Source organism: Lolium rigidum, chromosome 2, assembly GCF_022539505.1.
Source record: "Lolium rigidum isolate FL_2022 chromosome 2, APGP_CSIRO_Lrig_0.1, whole genome shotgun sequence".
Lineage (NCBI taxonomy): Eukaryota > Viridiplantae > Streptophyta > Magnoliopsida > Poales > Poaceae > Lolium > Lolium rigidum.
In genome coordinates, this window is record NC_061509.1 from 123,481,700 (window position 1) to 123,505,430 (window position 23,731).

The 23,731-nt window shown below is 44.5% G+C and overlaps 1 protein-coding gene across 1 annotated transcript; it reads right to left on the bottom strand.

Moving 5' to 3' along the window:
* Positions 1 to 2,101: 2,101 nt before the first annotated feature.
* On the bottom strand, positions 2,102 to 6,499 carry LOC124692306 (elongation factor 2). Its single transcript, XM_047225645.1, has 3 exons — positions 6,406 to 6,499; positions 5,360 to 5,488; positions 2,102 to 4,741 (listed from the first exon to the last, which is right to left on the bottom strand). The coding sequence occupies exons 2-3, from the start codon at positions 5,448 to 5,450 to the stop codon at positions 2,301 to 2,303; spliced, it is 2,532 nt and encodes an 843-aa protein (XP_047081601.1). The 5' UTR covers positions 5,451 to 5,488; positions 6,406 to 6,499; the 3' UTR covers positions 2,102 to 2,300.
* Positions 6,500 to 23,731: the final 17,232 nt, after the last annotated feature.

The window sequence follows — 23,731 nt, forward strand, 5'->3', positions numbered from 1 at the left end:
GTTGCCATTTTTTTATTATGCAGAAGACATGGCAGAGCATATGACTACACAATTAATAAGTGTATTGATGTATAACTTGGATTTGTAATAACTATTAATCTCTTGCATTATAGGAAAGAAATAGAAGATGTTGGGTGCAATATTCTTATTAATTGTGAAAAAATGGAGTAGAGATGGTTGTAATGCCGATCTGTAAAATAATCTATTTCTAGCTTTCGGACCCCGTAAACTTGGGAACGAGATCCTCCGACTTTGTGCAAAAAACTGCAGAGGGACATAGATGGTTGTAGTCCGTCCGTTGAGCATCCAATGGCAGCAACGTCATCCCCTTTGCTCCTCATTGCCGTTCGCCCGCGAAGCTCTCCGGCAGGCTCAGCAGCCACGTCGGTGATTCCTCTCCCAACAAGCTGAAGTGCCGTCCTGGTCGCAGCACTCGACCTCTGCATTGCCGCTGCTTCGGTGCACGCCAGCTGCGTCCTCCAAGAGAAGGAGCCAGGGTCGGTCAGGTCGCCGAGCTCAACCTCAGCGCTGCCGCACGTTGGCCGCTTTCTCTAAGCGGAGGGGGAGTGGCGTCGTCCAGGTTGCCGACAGCTGCCCACGCCCTCCATCTGCTGCCGATTTACTGAAGTGGACAAGGCTGGCTCGCGTTATGTTTTTACAACCTGTTCGTGGCCGAGGTGTTCCAGGAGGCCATGAACCCCATGAAGAAACAGCGCGGCGCCGTGCGAAGCTCGCCGGGTTGTTCGGGAGCGCGAGCAGACGGTGCAGAGGGCGATCGCCGAGCCGGAGGTGATCTGCGAGAGGATGATGCGGTCCGAGTTCTTGAGCCTCCCGGCGAGCACGTCCCCCATATTGCCGCGGAAGAGGCCGCCCAGCAAGGTGGCGACCTTGAACAGGGTGATCAGCGCCGCCGTCTCGCTGTGGAAGAACCCGGCGAGCTCCAGCCACATGGCCGCGAAGGACAGCGCCGACCAGGGGAACTAGCGTCGACCAGAGGAAGGCGCCGATAGCGATGACTGTGAGGTGGTCGTGGCGCGCGGCCAGCCGGCCGGTAGGCGGCAAGCGGGTAGCATGCGGCCCGCACGACGGAACGGGAGAGCGCGACGGAGCCAAGCGCGCGGGGAGGTCCGCGGCGTGGCGCCGATCTCCCCCGTACACCGACGGGAGCGAGCCGCGTCGCGCGCGCTCCATGGCAAGCGCCACGAGAATCAGCCGTGGCCGCCGCCGTCCGCTTACACCGCCGCCGCTTCTTGCTCGCTTCGGCATCGCGTGCGTCGTCGTCTATTCGTCTTGCCGTTGGATGCTCAACGGACGGACTGCAACCATCTATGTCCCTCTGCAGTTTTTTGCAGTAAGTCAGAGGATCTCGTTCTAAACTTGAGGGCCAGCTCATAGACACTTAATTCAGGCATTGTATGAAACATTATTGTTCATGAAACCACGCACACATATGCACAACAATGCTGATATCTCTGATTTGTTTTGAATTTTCATAGTGAGTTGTAAATTATATATATGCATTGAGAAATGAAATTTGAAAACCCGTGACAACGCACGGGCACATGTACTAGTTTAGATAAAAATTAGGATCGAAAAAAACGGACCAACAAGAAGTTCTTTTGCTTTTATTATTAGGTATAGATATAGATTCAGGACATTCAGCACGCCAAGCAAAAGACCGGAGGGTGGACACAAACTAAAAACAGCCACCTAACTGCTGTTAAAAGGGCAAACAGCTTGTCCCGTGTTCCAGAAATTTTTTGTTTTTGCCACACTGCCCTTAGCTCCACGTCTGCGCGTAGATGTTATTCCGTAGAAAACATCCCGTAGGTGTAGTGTTACTCTATTGTTCCCTATAGTAGGTAACAAGTAACAACAGATTAACAAAATTTGACATTTTTTCTTTAAGTAGAGGACAGGTGAAGATCTATATCAGTAGGCAAAAACAGCAGGTCCAAAAAAATGAGGCAAAAACAGTGTTCACAATGCTAGAACTTAAACATCACATAACCAGTATAACTGCTAGATGTAGGGAACTATCAAAACACAGAATAATGATAGCGATGAAATATCAAACACTGTTTTTGCAAACACGGGACAGTAGTAATAACTACCAGTATAATAACTGCAAATTACATATCTCTTACTACATCACGAGTTCACGACAAACGGCAAAATTTAATCCCAGCAGCACAGTACCATGTCTTTCGATTTGCACGCACACTTGACAAAGCACAATATAAAGCAGAGCTCTTAAACAATAAGGACAAGTAGAGCAGGTAAGGTATAATGACCAAAACTTAGAGCTTGTCCTCGAAATCAGACAGAGGAGTCATCTGTTCCTTGAGCCCCTTCCTCTTGCGGATTTCCTTGACAAGGTTCGCAGACTGAGAGTCGGCCTCCAGAGGATCAGAATTCATCACCTCCCAATGGTCAAACACGCACTGAGGGAAAGCCTGGCCAGATGTGGCGGCCCTGAGGGTGGCCGAGAAACCAAATGACTCGATGACAGGGAGGTAAGCCTTGATGTTGTACAGTGGGGTACCTGGCCTCTGCATCTCCTCAAACACGTGCCCTCTCTTCTGGTTCAGAACGCCATAAATGCCACCAAGTGCATTCTCCGGGGCCTGGATCTCAACCAGGTACACCGGCTCCAGCAGCCTTGGCTTAGCAGTGAGCTGGGAGGCAAAAATGACCCTCCTGGCCGTTGGGATAACCTGGCCACCACCCCTGTGAATAGCGTCAGTGTGGAGAACAACATCACAGACCTCAAAGCAGATGCCACGCATGTTCTCATCGGCCAGTGCACCTTCCTTCGATGCCCACTGGAAGCCAGCAACAACAGAGTCCTTGATCTCATTCAGGTACTGCACTCCCTTACACATGTCAACAACCATGTTCGGGCCAGTGGTCTCAGGTCCAAAGCACCAGATCTTCTTGGCGAGATCCTTGTCCCACCCAAACTCCTGAGAGAGGATCTGGGAGCGCACCTTAGGATCATCACGTGGGCCAATGCGTCCTTCATCAATCGCCTCAGGCAATCCCTCCTCCAACGGGCGAGCCTCCATGTAGAGCCTGTTGTGCTTGTTTGGGGACTTGCTCATAACAGTACGGCATGACTTGTCCATAACAGTCTCACGGAAGGAGACAACAGGAGGGGAAACAATAATTTCAGCACCACCCATGAAGTCATCCTGCAGATCCTTCAAGCAAATCTCAAGGTGAAGTTCGCCAGCTCCAGCAATGATATGCTCACCAGACTCCTCAATAGAGCATAGGACCATAGGATCAGACTTGGCCAGACGCTTCAAACCTTCAACAAGTTTAGGTAGATCAGAGGCCACCTTGCACTGAACAGCAACACGCACAACAGGGGACACAGAGAACTTCATTGCTCTGATTGGACATGCATCAACTTCCTTCTCGCCTGTCAGGGTTGCATTCTTCGTGATGAACTGATCCAAACCAACCAAAGCAACAGTGTTACCGCAAGGAACATCCTCCACGGACTCTTGTTTCTTTCCCATCCAGATAACAGTACGCTGGACACTCTTCGTGTAGAGATCTTTCTTCTGGCCAGGAACAAAGTTGGGACCCATGATACGGACCTTCATGCCAGTTGCAATCTTCCCAGCAAAAACACGGCCAAAGGCAAAGAATCTGCCCTTGTCAGATGCTGGAATCATCTTGGAAACGTAGAGCATAAGAGGACCATCAGGGTCACAGTTTCTGATAGCATTTGCATATACATCATCAAGAGGGCCCTCGTACAAGTTCTCAACACGATACCTCTGAGCCTTCGAGGGAGAGGGCAGGTGATACACCATCATCTCAAGAAGAGCACGACTGGCAGGCAGCCAAGTTTGCATGACACGCTTCATGAGAGGCTTGCCCATTAGGTCCTTCTCATCATTCTTCATGGTAATACCAAGCTTCTTCAACATAGGCCACAACTTATCCTTCTGATCATTCATGCAGATCTCAATGATTTGCTTGATGGGGTCATAGCAGAACTGAACAAAACCTCTCTTGCAGGTTGCTGAGCCAGTGTTCTTTGTCGTCCATTTCTTTGTGGCTGGGTCAAAGAAGTTCTCACCCCACAGCCTCTCCATCATCTTTGATTCATCAACTCCAAACTTGGAGGCATACATCTTGGCAAAATTGGTAAGGGTAAAGGCCCACCCGTGCAAACCAGCAGAGAATGCAACAGTCCCCTTCTCTGGGTACACTTGGACATCACCAAGGAGCACATCTTCATATGTTGCCATGATGACATTGGCATTTTCAATGACGCGGGAGAAAGTCTGATAGGCTTCCTCACCATCCACTTGAAGCTCAAGGAAACACCTGTCCATCTTGTTGACAGTCAGGACAGGTCTAATCCTCTCACCAAGAGCCTGGCGCAGTACAGTTTCAGTCTGCACACAGACACCCTCAATACAGTCAACAACCACCAAAGCTCCATCAGTAATACGAAGAGCAGCTGTGACTTCCGAAGAAAAGTCAACGTGGCCAGGTGAATCAATCAGGTTGATCAGGTATTCGTTCCCATCCCTCTCCCCCTTGTAACTTGCAAGTGATTCATCGGTCATCTCATAGAAAAGAGAGATACCAGTGGATTTGATTGTAATACCACGTTCTGCCTCATCTGCACGGGTATCAGTCATGCGAACATCACCAGCAACTTCCTGGGCAATAATCCCAGCAGCTGCCACAAGGGAATCCGTAAGCGTAGACTTGCCTGCAAATAGTACTCAACTAATCAGAACAGTACAGAATTAGCATTCAAAAAAAATACATAAAGTCAGATTTCCAACATGATTTTATAGGAGTTCAAAAATTGACATATCAACACATCAAACAGATAGGATCGCCCAATATTATGAAATCTTGAAAACTAACTAATGGAAGTGTAACAAGATGGAAACAGAACAAATCTAAAATATAGTACAAGCACTTGGAGAAGTTATATCTACCAGGACAAGATCGCACTAAAGCACATGCATATACAACTCAATTTTATGTTATGAAGTAGAACAATGTAAAGTAATCTGCTCATATAGTAGCCCAAAGGGTAGACATTCACCACTAAAATTGATTGCCCTCCTTCAGATATAACAGATAAGCAAATAACTGTTTTTCACTTCATGAAAGTAAACATCAAACAAATAATAAGCCATAGTAATCAACGCCATGGCACACGATCAGCAGATTTGATATTTGCAGGAGGGGGACAAAAGGACAATGTGTTATAAAGACCAAATTAAACAAACCATATATAATTTATAATAAACAGCATAGACATCGAAAACAAGTTAGAGAATGCAACTAGCCATAAGACAGACAGTTGTGCACATACCATGGTCAACATGAGCAATAACGGACATGTTGCGAATATTATTCTTTTTGTCCATAATTCGACGAAGCTCTTCTGCTGTGAACTTCACCATCTTGGCTGCTTTTTGATATCACGCTGGGAGTATAAGTTCTGTTTCAACAATGCATCAAGAGTTGTTAGAAAATACCAGAAGATATTCACATAATCATTCAAGTAACGATAAGAAGTTCATACAGATGCAGAATGTAATCGTCATGTGGCCTGTACTAACACCCCTAAATACTAAAATAGAACGAAAATAAAGCATCTCCCATTGTACAAATTAAAGTATGTGATATAACTGCATGCTGTATCTCCGTTGTCTCCCCATTTAGCATGAGCAGAGAAGCAAATCAACCAGGTTAAGGCAACCAAGGCAGCACTGGCACAACCCTACAGCAGCTTGAACATTCTAGTGAACCCCGTGAACAGGTAGCACAATAGCCAAAAGTAAAATAAGAATACGCCGACTTCACTTTGGACAAAGTAGACCGATGCCCACCACTGACCTCAACGGAACGACAGATCGATGTGAAACTCAAAGATAAAAATAATATCTACGTAGCCAACATTACCTATAACACATAAATGACAAGTAATAATTGGTCGGTCGATGCATGGTGAAAACGATGAGCGTCTGCTTACAAGCAAATCAGTCATCCAACACCTGAGCAGGACGAAGAAGCAACAGAAAACTAAACGTCCTACAAAACGAATCGAACCAAACTGGCTTATTATTTCTACACGGCCAACAGACGAATCGGGACGATTACGGGGGGAACCAGCTCGGTACCTATCGCATATATACAAAGCTGGATCGTAGAACGAGAGTAGGAGGCACCTAAAATTCTTCCAAGCTTCGAGGTCAACACAACCCCAGCAGCTTCTCGCGCTAGGAAAAAAGTGGAACTAGCGGGCATCCAGCGTGACTAGAACTAGAATCGACTGGCTAACAGCCCTACGGATGCATCAACGAGCTCCAGGAAGCAATCAAAGCGAGGAGGAGAAGTAAAGAGGGTAAGTCTCACCTTGGGGCTTGGCCTCCTCCTCACGATCCAAGAGGAGAGAATGGGATGAGATGAGGAAGCGGCGGCGGGGAAGTGGAACAAGCACTGATAAAACCCTAGAATCGGCTTGTGCTCGTCAATATATATATGGGTGGGCTCGTCGCGGGCTGGTGACTCCTGGGCTGGGCCTATGACTACGGTCCATGAGGCGGCCGTTGATTTAGTTTCTCACTCGTGATTTCATGACATGTCATTTAGTAGAAAATAAAATGACGTGACGCGCCGGTAAAGAAATATGGTCACGCATTTAGAATGCATTATTCGATGCAGTAACCCGCAAGTTTTCTTGACCAGCTCCTGCATTACGTGAGACTAAGAGAAGGTTGGGGGAGAGTACGAATATTATTCCTAGTAGGCAAATTCGACAAAAATAACCTTCAGGCGAAAGGAATGTCAAAAATGCACCATCGGCGAAACTATTTCAAAAAATTAACCCTCCAGTGTCGCGCCTGTAGGGATGGCGTTGCAGGCATCTGTGCCACACCCCACAGTTCGGCGCGGCAGGCGTGCTAGCGTGGCCTGGCGGACCCCGGTGTGAGGTAGTGCAACGCCCCAGTCTAGGCACGTAGAGGTGCAACGCTGTCATCGGGGGCGCGGCACTGGCGCACACATAAGACCGCCCAGGCCCGATCGAGCTAGCCCAAGCAGCCGATTTGTGTAGGGTTGCGGGAGGCACCAGGCGGCGGCGGCTGATGTCCCCTCTCTCCCTCCTCCAATCCTCCCACCAAACGGCTCCATCTTGGTGATTCTCTCCGGGATCTTGCTCCCCACCCTTCTCCAAGGTATTCCCCCTCAATCCCCATCTATTTTATCCAAAAATATGAAGAAAATTCTCAACCTAGTTCATCAATAGTTCTAGTAACCAATTGTGTAGCATGGCCATAGCAAATGTGTGACTATTGTTTAGTTTTTATGTGGCCTAGATTTTGAAGTCAAATGCTCACATATTAGCTCTTGGGAAACCCTAGTTCATCAAGATATCCAGAAATGTATATCCATTTTTAATCTTGTAGGATGTGAATAGCATTTGTGTTAATATTGTTTGGGTCTTGTGTGCTAGATTTTGTAGTGACATGGTCACATATTATTTTATATCTTGTCGCATTTGCTCACATATTAGCTCTTATATTGTTACTATTGCTCACATATGTGTAGGATGTCGCTTCTCGAACCTCATTACGATACTAGACACCGTGCGTACTTAATGTCCGAGAAGAAGCAGGTAATAGAAATAAACCTAGTGGTACATATTGTTTTCCAATGCTATATGCATATGTAATAATGAGGCTTCTATTTGTGTAGGTCTTTGGACCCCTCCGACTTAGGTGTCACGAGGCATCGTCCTTACAGAAGATGCCATACGATGAGCGATACACGGAGTACATCGAGCCGCTAGGTCTCCTTCCATTCATCCATATGGTGACCCGGCGGACACCGAGCATGAACCCTTCCGCCATCACTACTCTTGTTGATCGCTGGAGACCGGAGATGCATAGTTTTCACCTCCGAACCGGTGAGATGACCGTGACTTTGCAGGACATGTCGATGATACTTGCAGTCCCCATTGAGGGGAAGCCACTATGCATCGACACATCTTATGAAGACTGGCGTGGCAAGATGTTTGACCTTATTGGCAAGGTTCCTGATGAGATTATAAACAAGAAGGGTGAGAAATTAAGGGTCTCTGTCGAGGCTACTTTCACTTGGATCTCACAGAACTTCAAGACATGCCCGGAGGGAGCCAGCCGGATGTGATTAAGCTATACGCACGTGTGTATGTGTGGTATGTTATCACCAGAACTCTATTTCCTGACTGCAGTGGGAATACCGCTCAGTGGCACTGGTTGAAGGCGTTAACCAAAATGGAGACTAAATGGAGTTGGGGTTCGGCGGCATTGGCCTTCTTGTACCGCCAGGTAATCACTTGTATCAACCCTAACCGATTTCTACATGACATCTCCACTTTGGGACATGACTAATATGTGTTCCCTTTTTTGTGTAGTTGGACAAAGCTTGTTGCAGGACCGGTAAGGACGCTTCCGTTGGTGGTCTGTTGCTTCTTCTATCCATTTGGAGCTGGGAGCGCTTCTCTGTCGGAAGGCCTTGATACGTCTCAAACGTATCTATAATTTCTTATGTTACATGCTACTTTTATGATGATACTCACATGTTTTATACACATTATATGTCATTATTATGCATTTTCCGGCACTAACCTATTGACGAGATGCCGAAGAGCTAGTTGTTGTTTTATAGCTGTTTTTGGTTTCAGAAATCCTACAAAGGAAATATTCTCGGAATTTGACGAAATCAACGCCCAGGGTCCTATTTTTCCACGAAGCTTCCTGAAGACCGAGAGGGAAACGAAGTGGGGCGACGAGGCACCGACACAACAGGGCGGCGCGGCCAGGGCTGGGCCCGTGCGGCCCTGGCGTGTGGGGCCCTCGCGTCGCCCCTAAACCTACCCTTCCGCCTACTTAAAGCCTTCGTCGCGAAACCCTCTGTACCGAGAGCCACGATACGGAAAACCTTCCAGAGACGCAGCCGCCGCCAATCCCATCTTGGGGGATTCAGGAGATCGCCTCCGGCATCCTGCCGGAGAGGGGAATCATCTCCCGGAGGTCTCTTCATCGCCATGATCGCCTCCGGATCGATGTGTGAGTAGTTCACCCCTGGACTATGGGTCCATAGCAGTAGCTAGATAGTTGTCTTCTCCTCATTGTGCTATCATGTTAGATCTTGTGAGCTGCCTATCATGATCGAGATCATCTATTTGTAATGCTACATGTTGTGTTTGTTGGGATACGATGAATATTGAATACTATGTCAAGTTGATTATCAATCTATCATATATGTTGTTTATGTTCTTGCATGCTCTCCGTTGCTAGTAGAGGCTCTGGCCAAGTTGATACTTGTAACTCCAAGAGGGAGTATTTATGCTCGATAGTGGGTTCATGCCTCCATTGAATCTGGGATAGTGACAGAAAGTTCTAAGATTGTGGATGTGTTGTTGCCACAAGGGATAAAACATCGATGCTTTGTCTAAGGATATTTGTGTTGATTACATTACGCACCATACTTAATGCAATTGTCTGTTGTTTGAAACTAAATACCGGAAGGGGTTCGGATGATAACCTGAAAGTGGACTTTTTAGGCATAGATGCATTCTGGATAGCGGTCTATGTACTTTGTCGTAATGCCCTAATTAAATCTCATAGTACTCATCATGATATATGTATGTGCATTGTTATGCCTTCTTTATTTGTCAATTGCCCAACTTTAATTTGTTCACCCAACATGTTATTTATCTTATGGGAGAGACACCACTAGTGAACTGTGGACCCCGGTCCATTCTTTACATCTGAAATACAATATACTGCAATACTTGTTCTTTCATTGTTCTTCGCAAACAAACATCATCATCCACACTATACATCTAATCCTTTGTTTACAGCAAGCCGGTGAGATTGACAACCTCACCTGTTACGTTGGGGCAAAGTACTTTGATTGTGTTGTGCAGGTTCCACGTTGGCGCCGGAATCTCTGGTGTTGCGCCGCACTACATTCCGTCACCAACGACCTTCACGTGATCCTTGACTCCTACTGGTTCGATAAACCTTGGTTTCTTACTAAGGGAAAACTTGCTACTGTACGCATCACACCTTCCTCTTGGGGTTCCCAACGGACGTGTGTTAACTGCACGCATCAAGCACTTTTTCTAGCGTCGTTGCCGGGGAGATCAAGACACGCTGCAAGGGGAGTCTCCCACTTCCAATCTCTTTACTTTGTTTTTGTCTTGCTTTACTTTACTTTATTTACTGCTTTGTTTGCTCTTATATCAAAAACACAAAAAAATAGTTGCTAGCTTTACTTTATTTACTGCTTTGTTTGCGTTCTCTATATTAAAAACACAAAAAAATTTAGTTACTTGCATTTACTTTATTAACCTTTTGTTTATTTCATCATGTTTCCTCCTAAGTTCACTTTGAAAGACATACCGGTAGGACAAGGGTCTATCATTGGAAGGGATAATATAGAAGAATTTTTCACTCATGTTAGTATGGTTGAAGATTTTGAAGATAGACACTTGGTAGAACTTGCTCCTACTTATGAAATTGCCGCCGCTTCTTTAGTACACATGTTGGAAACTAAATATGTTAATCTCAATCCTATAATTCAGCATATGTTTTTTACACTCTCTGATATGGAGGAAGGAGAAAAGAAAGATTTTGTCTTAGAAACCCTTCTTAAAGAATTTGGTGGTGTAGCAAGAGAGGCTAGAAAAATCTTTATTAAATATAAGATGCTTGGCTCTTACACCAACTTTGCTAGTACCCTTGAAAAGATGGACATTGATAGAATAAAGTACACTAATAATGTTAATGATGGAGAGAAGATTAAGACATCAATACCTTGCAAGCTCTTAGGAATGTTCGAGGCACTAGAAAAGAATTATGATTGGATTGTTCCTGAAAATCTATTATATAATTAAAACATAAGACAAAGAATGGCTCAGATTAAGCAAGATTAAATAAACGATCTAGATTAGCTCGGCCCCAAAAAAAACTGCATAATCCTAACCTTTTAGGAGATCCCGTGAAAAAACGGTTTAGGGGATATAACAACCAGAGATGTGCATATAGAAGACCTTTCTTTTGATAGATGCGTTAGCATTAAGATAGGATCTCAATCGAGCGCGCGGAATCCTTCCATGCGGTCAATAAAATTGAGGGATCTCAATCGGGTATTGCACATGAAGCGAACGAGCTCCTAGCCCCCTAAGTGCTTCTCTTGAATTTTTGGTTCCGCGAGCTGCAGGATTGACGTTCGGCCACAAATTGCAGGTCCATCATCAACCCTCTTGCGCTACGGACATGTCGCAGGTTGATCAAAAGAAGGACACGATCCAATCCAGGCCAGATTAATCGTTCATGTGCAAATTTTCAATCACGTCGCCTTTCAAGAATATGTCCGCAATCCGACTTTTCCTGTTTAGTTTTATCGAATTCTCATCATGACCGATGTTGGCAATTTCAAATAGAGTACTTGGGTGAATCTTTTTTCCCGTATATGCTCTCTCTCTTGATCTTTTTGAACCAGCGTAAGCATTGTAAGCATTACGTACGACAAGCTCGGAGCCGGGGGAGAGACGCTTGGCCGGACCAAAGAAAGCCGGCGGATGAAGCCAGTATTTTAGGACGTAGGCAAATAAGGTAAAGACCATGTAGCTTTGGTTGACGTAGGTGCCTAAACGCCTGAGTGTTAATTTTTTTTGGATCGATCTTCTCTTTGGTCAACTATTATTGGCATGATGCCAGGGTTGATAGGAGCATAGGTTCTTTTCGATAATTATAGCATGTGTCCATGCATATAATAAATATGATGCATCTTTATAGTTTATAATGTCTACATATATAAGCATGGTATGATATAGTATGGTTGTGACTTTGTTTTGGCCTCACAGGTAGAGAGAAAAATATATGTACTGAAAACACTCATGAGATTTAGAATTTGCACTCCAAATGTCATAACGGTATAGCACTCCATGATGTTTTGGGCTAAAACCAGATAGATTGCAACTTTATTCCAGTTATTGTGTATACGAATACCCATCTAATTGCTGGAATTCCTCATATTCTATACTTGTTGAAGACGTGAAGTAATGACATTGCCATTTATATTACGGAAACACAATACAAGAATTGTTTCTGTTGGCTCTCTCTCTCTCTGTGTCTGTTGTTTTCAGGGCACGGGATTATAGGTGAGGACCCTTTATTGCTTTTAGTAATAAATGAAAATTCATGGACAATATCAATTGAACGCGTGAATATCCTGCTCGACCCTTTTTAGAGAAAGTATACTGTAGATTTTATGTTCCAATCAAATAAACGCACTACATATTCGGTAAGCAAGAAGATTTACGTATTAGGGTGAACATGTAGCATTTGGGGAAATAAAGCTGTGCTATGTAAAACCAATGATAATTGCAATTTCTTGCACATGTTGACATGGAATGATAGTGAAAAAAGATAGCTGCAATTTGGCGAGGTGGTAAGAAAAGAAGAAGGAGAAGTGTACAAGGTTTTCGTACAATATTTTGGGTATACAATTTTGCAAGATTATTCATGGAAATATATACAAAAAGAGATTGGCTCCCTGGAGGAGAGGGAAATAGATGTATTGATCTCACACATTTTGAGCAACATGCTCATGACTCTCTATCAATTTTAGTTGTGAATCAGTTTTGTTTTTTTAAGCATACTACATGTGTAGGTGCGATCAAATTATTTATGTATCGACCATAAGTGTTCGATTTTGAAATAAAGCTGTGGCTCGAAAGATAGACATGTTCACGTCTTGAAAAACAAAATATACTGATTGGTGCAAAAGTCTATAATTTTTATGTAGAGTATCAACACCGTTGTTGATGCTTGTGTCTTACCAACAACAAATTATGTACTCTACATATTTCTTCAAGCTGTAGTTTTATTTTATTTTCATTTAAATAATATGTCATGCCAATGCAGTCATAAATCAAATTAAATATTAATTTCTCAAGAGTTAACAAGAGGAACAATATAATATAATACAATATTTTTGTATAGTAAATCTAGGCGCGCAATTGCGCGGGTCACCCAGCTAATTTGTTTGATGAGAATAGCAAGCCTAAGAGTAATGAAAAAGGGGCCTCTGAAACTTACATAGACCAGATACAATGCATAGTTGAGAAAACTCCAAACCCCTCTGTTGATGCTTCATCTCTTGATAACACTTGATTCACACTTTCTGCGCTTAGCTGAAAGGCGTTAAAGAAAAGCGCTTATGGGAGACAACCCATTATTTTACTTCTGCACTTTGTTTTATATTTGAGTCTTGGAAGTTGTTACTACTGTAGCAACCTCTCCTTATCTTTATTTTATTGAATTGTTGTGCCAAGTAAAGTCTTTGATAGTAAAGTCAATACTAGATTTGGATTACTGCGCAGAAACAGATTTCTTGCTGTCACGAATTTGAGTAGAATTCTCTGTAGGTAACTCAGAAAAATCTGCCAATTTACGTGCGTGATCCTCCAATATGTACGCAACTTTCATTCAATTTGAGCATTTTCATCTGAGCAAGTTAACTGCCCCAGAAAAATTCGTCTTTACGGACTGTTCTGTTTTGACAGATTCTGCCTTTTATTTCGCATTGCCTGTTTTGCTATGATTGATGGATTTCTTTGTTCCATTAACTTTCAGTAGCTTTGTGCAATATCCATAAGTGTTAAGAATGATTATGTCACCTCTGAATATATGAATTTTCAATTATGCACTAACCCTCTAATGAGTTTGTTTCGAGTTTGGTGTGGAGGAAGTTTTCAAGGGTCAAGAGAGGAGGATGATACAATATGATCAAAAAGAGTGAAAAGTCTAAGCTTGGGGATGCCCCGTGGTTCATCCCTGCATATTTTAAGAAGACTCAAGCATCTAAGCTTGGGGATGCCCAAGGCATCCCCTTCTTCATCGACAACTTATCAGGTCACCTCTAGTGAAACTATATTTTTATTCCATCACATCTTATGTGCTTTACTTGGAGCGTCTGTTTGCTTTTGTTTTTGTTTTTGTTTGAATAAAATCGGATCCTAGCATTCTTTGTGTGGGAGAGAGACACGCTCCGCTGTTGCATATGAACACATGTGTTCTTAGTTTTATTCTTAATGTTCATTGCGAAGGTTGAACTACTTCGTTCATTGATATATGGTTGGAAACGGAAAATGCTTCATGTGGTAAATGGTATAATGTCTTGAATAATTTGATACTTGGCAATTGTTGTGCTCATATAGATCATGTTTAAGCTCTTGCATCATGTACTTTGCACCTATTAATGAAGAACTACATAGAGCTTGTTAAAATTTGGTTTGCATGATTGGTCTCTCTAAGTCTAGATATTTTCTGGTTAAGGTGTTTGAACAACAAGGAGACGATGTAAAGTCTTATAATGCTTACAATATGTTCATATGTGAGTCTTGCTGCACTATTTTATACTTGAGTTTGCTTCAAACAACCTTGCTAGCCTAGCCTTGTATTGAGAGGAATTCTTCTCGTGCATCCAAATCCTTGAGCCAAAAATTATGCCATTTGTGTCCACCAGACCTACCTACCACATGGTATTTCTCTGCCATTCCAAAGTACATTACTTGAATGTTACCTTTAAACTTCTATTCTTTGCATTTGCAATATATAGCTCATGGGAAAATAGCCTTAAAAACTATTATGGTGAAGAATATGTACTTATGTATCTTATTTTTCTTAATAAGTTGCTTGTTGAGCGGTAACCATGTTTCTGGGGACGCCATCAACTTTTACCTTTGTTGAATATCATGTGAGTTGTTATGCATGTTCGTCTTGTCTGAAGTAAGGGCGATTTTCATGATCAAATGGTTTGAGTATGCATATTGTTAGAGAAGAACATTGGGCCGCTAACTAAAGCCATGAATCATGGTGGAAGTTTCAGTTTGGACACAAATCCTCAATCTCTTATGAGAATATTATCTGATGTTGAATGCTTAAGCATTAAAGAGGAGTCCATTATATGTTGTCTATGTTGTCCCGGTATGGATGTCTAAGTTGAGAATAATCAAAAGCGAGAAATCCAATGCGAACTTTCTCCTTAGACCTCTGTACAGGCGGCATAGAGGTACCCCTTTGTGACACTTGGTTGAAACATATGCTATGCAATGATAATCCGTGTTAATCCAAGCTAATTAGGACAAGGTGCGGGCACTATTAGTATACTATGCATGAGGCTTGCAACTTATAGGATATCTTATACATAACACATATGATTTATTACTACCGTTGACAAAATTGTTTCTATGTTTTCAAAATGAAAAGCTCTAGCACAAAAATAGTAATCCATGCTTCCCTCTGCGAAGGGACATTCTTCTACTTTATTATTGAGTCAGTTTACCTACTTCTTTCTATCTTGGAAGCAAACACTTGTGTAAACTGTGTGCATTGATTCTTACATGTTTACCTATTGCACTTGTTATATTACTTTGTGTTGACAATTGTCCATGAGATAAACATGTTGAAGTTGAAAGCAACTGCTGAAACTTATATCTTCCTTTGTGTTGTTACAAAGCTTTCTACTAAGAACTTATTGCTTATAAGTTAACTCTTATGCAAGTCTTATTGATGCTTGTCTTGAAAGTATTATTCATGAAAAGTCTTTGCTATATGATTCAGTTGTTTACTCATTGTCTTCACCATTGCTTCGAATCGCTGCATTCATCTCATGTGCTTTACAATAGTATTGATCAAGATTATGATAGCATGTCACTTCGAAATTATCCTTGTTATCGTTTACCTACTCGAGGGCGAGTAGGAACTAAGCTTAGGGGATGCTTGATACGTCTCAAACGTATCTATAATTTCTTATGTTCCATGCTACTTTTATGATGATACTCACATGTTTTATACACATTATATGTCATTATTATGCATTTTCCGGCACTAACCTATTGACGAGATGCCGAAGAGCCGATTCTTCGTTTTTCTGCTGTTTTTGGTTTCAGAAATCCTACAAAGGAAATATTCTCGGAATTGGACGAAATCAACGCCCAGGGTCCTATTTTTCCACGAAGCTTCCAGAAGACCGAAAGGGAAACGAAGTGGGGCGACGAGGCGCCGACACAACAGGGAGGCGCGGCCAGGGCTGGGCCCGCGTGGCCCTGGCGTGTGGGGCCCTCGCGTCGCCCCTAAACCTACCCTTCCGCCTACTTAAAGCCTTCGTCGCGAAACCCTCTGTACCGAGAGCCACGATACGGAAAACCTTCCAGAGACGCAGCCGCCGCCAATCCCATCTCGGGGGATTCAGGAGATCGCCTCCGGCACCCTGCCGAAGAGGGAAATCATCTCCCGGAGGTCTCTTCATCGCCATGATCGCCTGCGGATCGATGTGTGAGTAGTTCACCCCTGGACTATGGGTCCATAGCAGTAGCTAGATGGTTGTCTTCTCCTCATTGTCCTATCATGTTAGATCTTGTGAGCTGCCTATCATGATCAAGATCATCTATTTGTAATGCTACATGTTGTGTTTGTTGGGATCCGATGAATATTGAATACTATGTCAAGTTGATTATCAATCTATCATATATGTTGTTTATGTTCTTGCATGCTCTCCGTTGCTAGTAAAGGCTCGGCCAAGTTGATACTTGTAACTCCAAGAGGGAGTATTTATGCTCGATAGTGGGTTCATGCCTCCATTGAATGCGGGACGGTGACGAGAAAGTTCTAAGATTGTGGATGTGTTGTTGCCACAAGGGATAAAACATCGATGCTTTGTCTAAGGATATTTGTGTTGATTACATTACGCACCATACTTAATGCAATTGTACTGTTGTTTGCAACTTAATACGGAAGGGGTTCGGATGATAACTCTGAAAGTGGACTTTTTAGGCATAGATGCATTACGGATAGCGGTCTATGTACTTTGTCGTAATGCCACTGATTAAATCTCATAGTACTCATCATGATATATGTATGTGCATTGTTATGCTTTCTTTATTTGTCAATTGCCCAATCGTAATTTGTTCACCCAACATGCTATTTATCTTATGGGAGAGACACCACTAGTGAAGCTGTGGACCCCGGTCCATTCTTTACATCCGAAATACAATCTCTTGCAATACTTGTTCTTTCTTGTTCTTCGCAAACATCATCATCCACACTATACATCTAATCCTTTGTTTACGGCAAGCCGGTGAGATTGACAACCTTCTCGTTACGTTGGGGCAAAGTACTTTGATTGTGTTGTGCAGGTTCCACGTTGGCGCCGGAATCCCTGGTGTTGCGCCGCACTACATTCCGTCACCAACGACCTTCACGTGATCCTTGACTCCTACTGGTTCGATAAACCTTGGTTTCTTACTGAGGGAAAACTTGCTACTGTACGCATCACACCTTCCTCTTGGGGTTCCCAACGGACGTGTGTTAACTGCACGCATCAGGCCTCGTGTTCTCGATTACAAGAATTACGATGATCACGGCAACCACTTCTTGGCTACTTCTTGGTTGGCTAGTGTTAGCTTCATTTCCCTTATCTCTCTTTCTTTGTTCACATTTCCGTGCATTGTGTCCTTCACCATTGCACGTGCCACAACGAGCTCTCTCACGGGCCTCTTGGAACTGGTCAGCTCCCCATTCTCGTGCACCAACACGGCCCCAACCATCCATGTCGCTCCTAAAACGCTTAGTTTTGCGTCTTCCGCGTTTAACCACTTTCCAATCCGGATCGGGCCATAGTTGAACTCCATGATACTCCGGCCACTGCGACTGGTCAAGGTATGGGTGGAATCTAGGTTCCCATGTCTTCTTTATGGTCTCCATAGAGAACTCGGACTCTCTGACAGTGAGCGGGTGGTTGTAGTCCACATGTCGCGTGCGAGCAGCCGTGAGCAAATGGGAGCACGCGAGATGAAGCAACAATGGTCTTCCACATGTGCAATCACAAATCTTAAGTGAGACCTTGAATGCTCGGCCACCGTGTTGGACACCGTCACCCGTGGTTTCTCATGGCTTGTCAACTTGGTAAATGAGCTCATGATTATCAGTGTGGCAACTTGGGAGTCCGCCTTACGTGACTGAAATTCCATCCACTCATCAATCTTCGGTGGGTACTTGTACTTGTGCTTGTTGTTCTTGAACATTCCAGCAATTTGCATGTCATTTTCATCAGAGTACTTCAGCAAATACGTATTCATCTTGTCGAATGTATATCTAACTATTACAGCCACCGGCAATGCACGGACACCTTTCAACACCTTGTTAAAACATTCTGCCAAGTTGCTTGCCATATGACCATACCTTCGTCCTCCCTCATCATATGCTCGTGCCCACTTAGGCACATCTTGAATGTGCCTATTGAGAAACTCGAGACCTCCAGGATTGAGTTTTTTTGTTAACAAGCAATCTGTTGTACAAGTTTGCGAAACGTCGGTCCGTGTAAGCTAGACAACAATCTTGGAGATCATCCGCCAACTTCTTGCTTCCACAAGCCCTATAGGATTTTGCACAAAAATGTCTCATGCACCATTGATGGTGCAACGGAGCATAATCGGGAATGTCAATCATCACCGCATTGAGGATTCCTTGATGACGATCCGAGATGACACATGTTTCTCTGTGGGTTGGCAATACCTTCGTTCTCAAAATATGGAAGAACCACTCCCAATTATCATTGTCCTCCACTTCAACCAAAGCAAAGGCCGAAGGAACCAACCGTTTTTGTCCATCATTTGCTATTGCAACCAAGAGAGTGCCCTTGAATTTTCCGGTCAAGAAGGTACCATCGACGCAGATGATAGGCCTGCAATGTTCAAAAGCTCTCATACATTGCTGAAATGCCCAAAATGCACGGCCAAATACTCAAACATTCTTCTCGTTGTATATCCTTGTCTTATTGCCATACGGTTCAACCACATGAACCATGCCCGGGTTAGCGGCGGCCGTCGCTCCTAACAACCTAGGGGGTCGGTTATGTGCTTCCTCCCAATCACCATACAACATCTTGAATGCGGCTTGCTTTGCCTTCCATGCCTTTCCGTACTTCACCTCATAGTTTAAGATATCTTGCACAAGCTCCTGCACACTCTTGATGCTCATTGTTGGAAGTGACGAGATGGAGTTCAAAAGCCTATATGCGATGAAATCAGATTTAAGTTGTCGGTGCTCGTGCTTGGCATCTTTTCCATCCATCCTCATTCCCCGGCACATGTGAGTTGATACACAACTAGATATGTGCCAATCAGGGCCTCCCTTCAATGGTCTTGCACGCACAACCCAAGGGCATCCATCCTCCTCGCATTTAAGCGTAGTAACGTTGCTTGACGTCCAGAGTGAACCACCTTGTACGGACGATGATGCTTCACCGAGTACTCCTTAAGCCAATGCTTCAACTCCAACAATGTTGAGAACTTTATTCCGGAAGCAATCCCATTCATCGCGTGATTATCATCCCGGTGAGAAATAGGCCTCGGTCCAAGCACTACACCCTTACCGCCATCAACTATGGATTCATCCGCAAGACTAAGATCACGAAACAAGGGTACCTGATGATCCGCGTCCCAATACCTTCTCGTGGGCTTCCGCCTCCTTGGCCGTGAATCCCTCTTCATCAATTTCTTCATCGGGACCATCATCATCCGAGTCCGATGCATAGCATCGACTATACGGGAGCTCACGGTCCACATTTTCTTGGATATAATACTTATCCAAATCTCCAACATTGTTCTCGTGAAGCTCAACCCCATTCCCATCTTCTTCCTCCTCATCATTTGCCTCATGATTACAACGAGGCTCGCTTATTTCCTCTTGGTTCAAAGGTTGATGACTCGTACCATTCAAAGGGAGGCAAGCCGGTTCAAGTACAAGTGCAAAGATGTATCAACCTTTTTGGTGGCAAACAACTCAAGAGCCCTATCTAGTGATTCTTCCACCACCTCCTTGTATGCAACCCAACGTTGCTCCGAGTTGATATGCATTGTCTTCCAACGAACATGCATTCCGAACCCCGCATTATGTCTTCCCTCCAACTCAACTACATAACTCGGGTCCATCCAATTCAAATCAATCCTAACTTGTTCCAAGACCTCCGCATAATTAGGGCTACGTTCGAACACCAATTCAACTTCATCCGGGTCCGGGTCAATGTTTCCTTTCAAAAAAAGAGTCCTTGTCCACATGATGAACATGGAAAATTCTCGCCATCCCTAAAATATATAAACATAACAACAAACCGCTTTATATACACCAAGCCAACATTAATCCTAACCCTAATCATAACACACCATAACAAAATCATAACAATAGCACTAACCCTAACCTACCAATCTTAAGCAAAATGCATCATATACACCATAGGAGCCCAAAATAGGCCAAAGCAACTACACATTGCAAGCATTTGGGTCAATTCATATATTTAGGGATTCCAAGATTGGGACATGTGCAACAACAAAAACAACAATCCAATAGGTCAAAACAAGAGAAATGAGGGAGAGAACCTCTAGGAACTTGGAGGGTTCGAAATCCACGGAGCAATGCCTTAGATATGTGAAGTTTGGGTGGGGATTAGAAGAGGGGGAGAGAAAACCCTAGCAGCCGCCGCCACTCCTCTCAACTAGCGCAAAGGGATGAAGTGGCCGGCTCGGGCGGGCCTAGGGCGGTCTTATGTGTGCGCCAGTGCCGCGCCCCCGATGACGGCGTTGCACCTCTACGTGTCGTGCCCTAGCCTGGGGCGTTGCACTAACTCGCACTGGGGCCCACCAGGCCACGCTAGCACGCCTGCCGCGCCGAACTGTGGGGCGTGACACAAATGCTTGCAACGCCATCCGTACAGGCACGACACTGGAGGGTTAATTTTTTGAAATAGTTTCGCCGATGGTGCATTTTTGACATTCCTTTCGCCCAAGGGTTATTTCTGTCGAATTTGCCATTCCTAGTACCTTGGTGCTCACCAATCGGTGGTTGATGGTGAGGTGCACCCGTTTGGTGTGGAGAATGACCTTAGGGGAGTGAACCCTAAGAAGAATTACAAAAAGGTGGATGGCTCGTTCATTTCGACAAACTCAGGATCAACGATTGTCCTCTAGATTGACCATTCGATCCAGTGAATTGGGGAATCGAGCGGGTGTGGGGGGTGTTGAGCGGGGAAGGGTGCAGAGCTCCAAACAATCTCATTATAGCTCAAAAGCATTGAACATCCTTAATTACAAAGCCCAATCCCTTGCAATTGATTAACTGCCGCTAGAACTAGACAAGAAGTGTTGCTATGAGCCGAGTTCCTACATGAGCTGGTGGGCACATATCTTAAAGATCTTCTTGCTTGATGAGCACATCAATGGGCAACGCCATTGATTTCCCTGCTGATGTGGTAAATGCTAGGTTGCAAGGGACTTTGACAAATTTTGAAGCTGAATGACTTGTCTTCGAATCTCCGTGGGGTCTTTTGCACCCGGAGCCGCCGCTGCTCTTGCTAAAGACCTATTTGTCAGTGCAGAAAATGGGTTTTACAGCTGTTTGGATGATGCAAAGTGGCCCGTCAGAACTAAAGCTTGATTTTTAGCTTGAATCGGAGATGAAATTCGGGAATGATGCCATGATCAAGACATCTATGTGAGCCTCCTGCTCCATCCAATGAAACTATATTCCTAGACTCGTTGTTGTCCAAACGGATCCACTCCTCTTCTTCCAAGATGCATCAACATAGAGCTTTGGATTTTCAAACACAAAATCAGACGGAACCAAAGATCCTTGTATTGGGCTAGTTGAGCTCTATCGTTGGAGTAGCCTACCTGGAGTAGGAGAACATTGTATGCCAATCTCTATGTTATTCATAAGTGCTTTTGCTCTTATGGCCACCTGATATGGCATTTGAAGTGCATGGAGCCCCCATGTGTGGTTCTGGTAATTAATGATAATTCATATGGACTAATATTTGCATTGAGTTATATTTGTAGGGGTTGACCATAGGCAATGCTTGAACCGCTGGCAGTTCTAGCCCCCTACTGCGCGCGCCCCGCGCCTCTGTCCCGGGTCCTCCTATTCAACGCTTCTAGCGGCAGTTACAACACCCACGCCTGCAGGGAATAGCGAGGTGGGTCGGCTACTATCAATTGCTTGTGCTTCTCCTATAAGTTTTAATGTATCTACAACTAGCTGATGCGTGTAGCTGACACGTCCGTTGGGAACCCCAAGAGGAAGGTGTGATGCGCACAGCGGCAAGTTTCCCTCCGTAAGAAACCAAGGTTTAATCGAACCAGTAGGAGTCAAGAAGCACGTTGAAGGTTGATGGCGGCGGGATGTAGTGCGGCGCAACACCGGAGATTCCGGCGCCAACGTGGAACCCGCACAACACAACCAAAGTACTTTGCCCCAACGAAACGAGTGAGGTTGTCAATCTCACCGAGCTTCTACTGTAACAAAGGATTAACCGTATTGTGTGGAAGATGATTGTTTGCAAGAAAACGATAAAGAACAAGTATTGCGGCAGATTTGTATTTCGAGTATAAAAGAATGGACCGGGGTCCACGGTTCACTAGAGGTGTCTCTCCCATAAGATAAAAGCATGTTGGGTGAACAAATTACGGTCGGGCAATTGACAAATAGAGAGGGCATAACAATGCACATACATGTCATGATAAATATAGTGAGATTTAATTGGGCATTACGACAAAGTACATGAGACCGCCATCCAGCTGCATCTATGCCTAAAAAGTCCACCTTCGGGTTATCATCCGAACCCCTTCCGGTATTAAGTTGCCGGACAATTGCATTAAGTATGGTGCGTAATGTAATCAACAACTACATCCTCGGACATAGCATCAATGTTTTATCCCTAGTGGCAACAGACACATCCACAACCTTAGAACTTTACGTCACTTGTCCCGAGATATCAATGGAGGCATGAACCCACTATCGAGCATAAATACTCCCTCTTGGAGTTAAGAGCAAAAACTTGGCCAGAGCCTCTACTAATAACGGAGAGCATGCAAGATCATAAACAACACATAGGTAATAACTTGATAATTAACATAACATAGTATTCTCTATCCATCGGATCCCGACAAACACAACATATAGCATTACGGATAGATGATCTTGATCATGTTAGGCAGCTCACAAGATCCAACAATGAAGCACAATGAGGAGAAGACAACCATCTAGCTACTTGCTATGGACCCATAGTCCGGGGGTGAACTACTCACTCATCACTCCGGAGGCGACCATGGCGGTGAAGAGTCCTCGGGAGATGAATCCCCTCTCCGGCGGGGTGCGAAGGAGATCTCCGAGAATCCCCGAGATGGGATTGGCGGCGGCGTCTCGGTAAGGTTTTCCGTATCGTGGCTCTCGATGCTGGGGTTTCGCGACGGAGGCTTTAAGTAGGCGGAAGGGCAACGCGGGGGCCACACGAGGGCCCCACACCATAGGTCGGCGCGGCCGGGGCACGGGCCGCGCCGCCCTATGGTGGCGGCGCCTCGTGGCCCCACTTCGACTCCTCTTCGGTCTTACGGAAGCTTCGTGGCAAAATAGGACCCTGGGCGTTGATTTCGTCCAATTCGAGAATATTTCGTTACTAGGATTTACGAAACCAAAAACAGCGAAAACGACAGCTGGCCCTTCGGCATCTTGTTAATAGGTTAGTTCCGGAAAATGCACGAATATGACATAAAGTGTGCATAAAACATGTAGATATCATCAATAATGTGGCATGGAACATAAGAAATTATCGATACGTCGGAGACGTATCA

What these genes read in the sequence shown, in the direction of transcription:
- LOC124692306 (XM_047225645.1), bottom strand. Translation starts at nt 5,450, where the DNA reads ATGGTGAAGTTCACAGCAGAAGAGCTTCGTCGAATTATGGACAAAAAG. An exon ending in TATTGCTCATGTTGACCATG is followed by an intron (nt 4,742 to 5,359) that starts GTATGTGCACAA and finishes TACTATTTGCAG; the next exon opens with GCAAGTCTACGCTTACGGAT.